The sequence below is a fragment of the Balaenoptera ricei genome, chromosome 1, assembly GCF_028023285.1.
Source record: "Balaenoptera ricei isolate mBalRic1 chromosome 1, mBalRic1.hap2, whole genome shotgun sequence".
NCBI classification, from domain to species: Eukaryota; Metazoa; Chordata; class Mammalia; order Artiodactyla; family Balaenopteridae; genus Balaenoptera; species Balaenoptera ricei.
Window position 1 is genome coordinate 42,449,016 of NC_082639.1, and position 7,271 is coordinate 42,456,286.

General features: G+C 41.5%; 1 protein-coding gene across 1 annotated transcript in view; it reads right to left on the reverse strand.

The window, feature by feature from the left end:
- Nucleotides 1-5,082, reverse strand: part of FAF1 (Fas associated factor 1) — a 458,337-nt gene extending 453,255 nt beyond the window's left edge. Inside the window, exon 1 of the mRNA XM_059922257.1 lies at nt 4,604-5,082. Coding sequence (XP_059778240.1) covers nt 4,604-4,648 — 45 coding nt within the window. The 5' untranslated portion in view covers nt 4,649-5,082. The remainder of the gene's footprint in view (nt 1-4,603) is intronic.
- Between the last annotated feature and the right edge of the window lie 2,189 nt (nt 5,083-7,271).

Sequence of the window (7,271 nt, forward strand, 5' to 3'; positions counted from 1 at the left end):
CATGCCACAGAGCAGCTAGGCCCGTGAGCCACAATTACTGAGCCTGCGCGTCTGGAGCCTGTGCTCCGTAGCGGGAGAGGCCGCGAAAGTGAGAGGCCCGCGCACCGCGATGAAGACTGGCCCCCGCTTGCCGCAACTGGAGAAAGCCCTCGCACAGAAACGAAGACCCAACACAGCCATAAATAAAATAAATAAATTAATTAATTAATTAATTAATTTTTTTTAAAAAAAAGTATCTTAGAGGAAAAAGAATTTACCATGGCATTAACTGAAAGGTTAAAGGGGTGGGGGAGGGAGAAGACTCATGTTTTTGTTCATCTAGACCCAAAGTAAGAAGTAACTAATTACTGAAATTATTAAATAGCAACTGCAACTTTGTTTGGATAACTGTTTTCACATCTGTAAGCAAATCGAATACAGTCTCAAAAGTTTGTTTGATCAAATGATTTTTGCTCTATACCTCAACCTTAAAAAAAACTTAATGAATTATACAATTACAAAAAGAAAAAGATTTGGAACTTGCACCTGAATGCATCTGTTATAAAAAAACTTTAAGGAAAAAGAAGAAAAAAAAACCTCTCTTGATTCATCAGTGCCTGCCTGTTTTTTAAACCCAGGAAATTCCTTTACACCCCCTCCTGGTTCTGGTCAGCCAGAACTGTAGGTGTACTAGTCTAGTCATTCCTTTACCAGTAATATACTATGCTAACACTATTTACATTTATAGCTGATTTTTGTTGGACTATTCTAAGGTCTAAACTCATTTGTTCAGAGTGGAATTTACAAATTAATTAAACACTACGCTGTCATTCTCTCCATTCAAAATTTTGGTGGTGCAGCCACTATGGAAAACAGTATGGTGGTTCCTAAAAAAATTAAAAATAGAAATACCATATGATTCAGCAATTCTACTTCTGGGTATATACCCCAAAGAACTGAAAACAGGGACTTAAAGAGATATTTGTACATCCATGTACAGCATTAATGATTCACGATAGCCAAAACGTAGGGAAAAAGTGTCCATCGTCAGATGAACAGATCAACAAAATATGGTACATAGAGAAAATCAAATATTATTCAGCCTTAAAAAGGAAGGAAATTCTGACACATGCTACAAAATTGGGGCCATTATTCTAAGTGAAATAAGCCAGTCACAAAAGAACACATACTGTATGATTCCACCTATTAGAGGTACCTAGAGCATTCACATTCACAGAAAGAATGGTGGTTGCCAGGGGCTGGGGAGAAGGAAGAATGGGAAGTTATTGTTTAATGGGTAGAGAGTTACAGTTTTGCAAGATAAAAAGAGTTCTGAAGATGGTTGGTGGTGATGGTTGCACAACAATGTGAATGTACTTAATGTCACTGAACTGGACACTTATTGATAAAAATGGTTAAGATGGCACATTTTATGTTACCGTGTATTTCACCACAATCTAAATTTTTTTTCTATTGGTAGCTGTTCTCACTTGGGGGAAAAAATCTTTTAGAGGACAATTTGGAATATATTTGCTTGGTGATTAGTTCACTCACCTACAAAGCCCCAAATCTATCCCATTAAGTCTGAGCTGAAATCTTCCATCTACTACTTACCTCATTTAAAGAAACCAGGCAATTTATTTTTTAAATTATAGCTCAAGACTTGGAATGTAGATGCTTGGATGATACTGGCTTCTTCTATAACTGGGCAAATCAATTTCCCTACCCAAAAGTGAACATAGTAAAATTATGTTCTATTTACCTCATATGATTGTTAGCCACTCCGCCACTGATTTCAACAGAAGTCCTTTGTTTATTGAGTTGAAATAGTTAGAGAACACAAAATCCTTCTCAAAAACTTTCCCATATTTAGACATTGTGTTCTCCAGCAATAATCAAAATCTTAAACTTATTTATTTTTAAAATCTAGTCACATTTAAAAATCATGTCCCTTTCTACAAGAGCAGCACTGAGCTCTCAAAACTATTATTAATTTTCACAATCATATGAAGTAAACAGAACATAATTTTACTATGCTCACTTTTGGCTGGGGAAATTGATTTGCCCAGTTATAGAAGAAGCCAGTATCATCCAAGCATCTACATTCCAAGTCTTGAGCTATAATTTTCAAAATAAATTGCCTGGTTTCTGATAACTGGATAAATGCTAATTTTTTTAAGTTATTTTTATTTTATATTGGAGTATAGTTGATTTACAATGTTGTGTTAGTTTCAGGTGTACAGCAAAGTGAAGAATAATCCATTTTAAAACCAAGTCCACAAGAGTAAACTCATCTGGAATCATCATTTGTAAGAGGAATACAAGGTTCCTAAAATACACAAAAGGCTAATGTGCTTGTGCATAGTTTTCTAAATAACTTTTATTCTACCAGTAATGTTCTCCTGCCTATTTGACAATATGCAATTAACTCTCACCATTTGGAAAACAAATGTTCTCTGCAGATGCCGTAAGCTTTTTCCATTTTGTAAACAATTGTTCGCAGCATTGCCATTGGTTTGAAGAAAAAAACTTATTAGGGGCTTCCCTGGTGGCGCAGTGGTTGAGAGTCTGCCTGCCAATGCAGGGGACACGGGTTCGAGTCCTGGTCTGGGAGGATCTCACATGCCGCGGAGCGCTGGGCCCGTGAGCCACAATTACTGAGCCTGCGCGTCTGGAGCCTGTGCTCCGCAACGGGAGAGGCCGCGATAATGAGAGGCCCGCGCACCGCGATGAAGAGTGGCCCCCTCTTGCCGCAACTAGAGAAAGCCCTCGCGCAGAAGCGAAGACCCGGCACAGCCATAAATAAATACATAAATAAATAAATAAACCCAAAAGTTAAAAAAAAAACAAAACTTATTAGAATGTTTTCATGCAATCAAAATAAAATCCCAAATGCTTGTCAGAAAATCTTACTTTGCCTCTGAATGCAGGAATCCTAAATTTCCAGACTGGCCGATAAAACTAAGCATAATAATTGTCACAAATAGGAACTTCCCTAGCAGCCCAGTGGTTAAGACTCCGCGCTTCCACTGCAGGGGGCACAGGCTGGATCCCTGGTAGGGGATCTAAGATCCCATATGACATGCAGCGTGGCCAAAAAATAATAATAATAATAATTGTCACAAATAATAAGACAGCAAACAGCTACAAGTTATCAGAGGAAATCAAAAGTTTGGTAAATCAAAACAAAGTTACAGTTACCTTAAAGCTTTTAATGAGGTAAACTATACTTTTTGTTGCCTAAAGCCATTCCTATCAGAGCAGAACAATTTTATAAAAGGATAAAATCATTCCTAGACAAATAGAGTCTTTTATCTCACAATTACATTCCACATTAGATAAAAGACTGACTTGGAGAATGAAAACAAAGGTGAAAGAATTCGGCAGAAAATCTCAGGCCAATCCTAATCCTACAAAGCACCAAAATCTTGTGGTCAACTTTTATTTTCAGAACTTCTTTCTGTTTGAGTTTGAAAGTTACAGTATAATCAAATGCAGATTTATGCATATTCTTAATGTAGCAGATATGACTTGAATAATTAAACGAGCAAACTCTGGAAATGGCCATCAGAATATTTAGTTGTAAAAATAAGTAACTTTAAAAATTAGAGAAAGAAGAAAAGCCCAACAAAATATCAGTAAGGAAAAATATTGCCTACTATGCTAGCATTAGACCATGTGCAATGATGGCAGTGTTAGAGGAAAACGTCTGCCTATACAGAACTATAGCTTCTAAGTTAATGCCAAAATAAATGATTAAAAATATCTCACTACAATATTTTCTTCCAACATCAAAAGGCAAAAGTGGTGTTTACAGGGTATTAGTTCTAACTCCAAGTCTTTCATGAAGCATACAGCTCTACTTTCAAAGGGCCTCCCTAAAATACTTATATGCCAGTGTCACTACAGTTGAGTCAGTAAGAAATAATCTTTGCTCATCCTTAAAATTTCTCCTGGAGAAAGGACACCAACCAAGTAGTTCAAATCTGTAGAGGAAGGGAATCCACAAATATGAATTGGTAATTTATTAAGCGTGTGAACTCATTGCAAAGATACTTTGATATATACACTCTATTTGCCTCCTCCTCTTCCTACACCCCAAAGACTCCAATAAGGCATCAAAGTCTCAAATGTTTATTTCTCCCTCAAAACCAGCACAATGCCCCGCTACCCTCACCACCTCCTCACCATCATTCTTTTTTACTCTCCCCTTAATACACCACACCCACACTCCATACAGCACACTCTCCTCACAAACCCAAAACTCCTCACCTAAAGCACCTCATACTTAAAAGCCCCACACTTATCCTCAAATTCTACACATTACCCATATAATACAGGAAACAATACACAATCCACACACAAAACAACCCGACATAACACCCACTCACCCGACAAATGCCATTCAAGCCGTACATAAGCCATTCTACACACCCCCAACATAACACAGTCCCCCACAGTTCACAACACACAACACACACACACACCCCAAGCCAAGTACCGTATAAAAACTCAAACCACACAGCACTGCAGTGCTCAAACAAACGCTGGGAAGAGGCCACCCTTTGGGCACCGGGAACCCACGAGGTTGGAGGTGAGAGGGTAACTGGGCCCGATACTTCACCTGAAAATCTGCCAGGATCATCTCTCGGTCCATGTTGGACGCCATGGCGGCCGCCGAGTTCCGCGGCTCCGGGAGCGAAGCGCGCACCCGGGAGAGAGACTGCGCCTCCTGCGGCCGCCGCCGCCGCCGCCGCCGCCGCCGGGCGCCGAGGGGCTGGCGGGCGAGCCGGCGGGCGGGCCGGCGGGCCGGCGGGCGGGGCAGCGCGGGAGGCTAGGCGCTCATGCACACGGTAACCTTCAGGCGCCTGGGCCGCTTGCCTGCGCCCCGCGGAGCCCGAGCCGCAGCCGCCCCGACAGGGAGGTTGGTAAGGATGTGGGTTCGGTCTTACTGCCGCCGGCCTGGATGAGGGCTGGTTGCGACAGAGCGCAGCCGGCTCCCTTCAACGGCGACAACACCGGCGGGGGCGGGGAAAGCGAGCGAAAAAGCAGGCGGGCGAACGCCACGGCCGCCTCCGCCTCCTCCGCTTCCTCCCTGGCCACCGCCTCCGCCCCTGGTTGGCCAGCGCCGAGGCTGTCGCACATTTTGCCTGTCATCGAGGTCGCAAAGCGCCGCTTTGCGGCTGCCACGTGACTGCCCTCCTGTCAGGCGCTGGGCGCGCGACTACCGGGCGGAGATCCGCGCGCCGCCGGCGGGGACGCCAACCTGCAACTGCGGCAGCTTGGAGTCCCGCAACAGGTTATTCTGGTTTGAATTAAGCAAAGGCCTCGGGGTACCGCCTCCCCATGGTTGGGGCGGGGATCAGATTCTGCTCCTTACGTGGTTATATAGTAACACACATACACGTCAAGCCTCACAAACCAACTCAGCACACCGTCACATCCCGTCTAACAAACATTTCATAAATGTACATTTTCTCTGTTTCACCAAAATACAACTTCACATACAGTCTTTTATGCTCAAGCTGTCAAAGCCCACTTGCACACTGTCACACTCGATCCCAAGCCCTGACGCTTGCATCCTCAGACATTCAGTAACAAGGAATGGCAAGCAACCAGATTCCCACGGTAGTCATGGGGCAGACATGGAAGCTGAGAAAGGTGACAATATCGATCCCGAGAAAAAGATGATCAGGCTTCAAGCCAAGAATAGTCGAAGACTATGTACAGTGAAGTGTGATAGTTTATAAATGTCATTCCCGCTGGAAGAAGAGTGACAGTAGAGTATGTTCAACTTTTAATTGGGAAAATATCATCTTCTGGACTGAAATAGAGCACGTACTTGCAGTGGAAAGTATGTAAAATCCTGAAAGGGTGAAGTAAGTTTGCTGATTTTGTGCTGTAGAGTTAAAATAGAAACTAGTGAAATCACCATATAGAATCTTTGTATTCCCTGAACACAAAGAGCACTATGGCGTTCTAAAGATCTAGGTTTATTCTGCTTTTTTTTCTTTAGACGAAAACAGTCTGGCCTACAACTCTCGTGTAATAGTCTGTATTTAGACCGGAAAGAGGTAGATAAGGAACAGAACCCTCCATAGTCACATGAATTGAAGGGTTTCTTGGTTAATTGCCACCCCCAAGGAAGTAATTCCAAAATATAGCACGAATATGAATTATGAGGTGAAACATAGTACCAGCAATTTAAGTGTGGCAATTCACTTGCCCCATTCATATATGTCATTCTCAGCACAAGGCAGGTGGATGATTGTCTCTAGTTACATGGCCAGGATTAATGCAGCCCTGCAAAGTTGAGATTTTTCTCTGTGATGACATGTGTGTATATCTCAGAGCCCATTCAAATCCAGTACTGCTCCCCTTCTCCCTCCCTCCTCTCCATCTGGAAATTAAAAGAATGTGGTAATACAGAAAGAGGGGAAGAATACACTAGACATTCAGGCATATGGTTTCTAGCACTGCTTTCCCAACTAATTAGCTGGGGGAACTTCGATGGGTCACTTAGACTCTCTGACTTCAGCTTCTGACATGATTATTTCAGGTGATGAGAAAACAATTATGAAAATGCATGGAAGCATAAAATATTTTTACAAAACAAGCATAGATTTCATAGCATTACTAGGCTTGAGTTCTAGTTCTGCCGCTTGACAAAAACAAACAGACAAAAAACTTACCTGAGTCTCAATTTCTTTACTTCTGAAATGGGGCTTATAAAACTTATTTCACAGAGTGATTGTGATTATTGAGTGATATAATGCTTGTGAAAACTTTTCAAACCCTTAAACCATATTAGTTGCTATTACTTTGTATACCAGTTCCTAAGTGCTTTTCTCAGGATCACCTCTTTCATAATATTTAAGCCAACAAGGATTCTTCTAATCACTGCTGTACTATCTTTACAACACAGTTTAATACTCTGATAAATTCTGTAATTTTTTTCTCTAATTGTTTCATCTCTGCATGTTTTAATCTCTCCTCAAAGGTTGAAAGTTCTTTGAGATTATCAGCCATTTCATTCCATGTGTTTTTATATTCACCATAGTTCATAAATAGCAAAGTCTTGGGTACATAACAACCAATGCCTTTGAATTTATTTTTATTGGATGTCTAGTATGTATAGGTACTTCACACACCTTATCTCATTTAATTTTTACAACAACCATTTTACAGAATACGAAACTGCTCTGATAGGCTAAGAATGTGCCCAAAGTCATGCTATACAGGGACAGACCTAGTATTCAAGGCTAGGTCAAAACTAGTGCTCTTTCCACTCA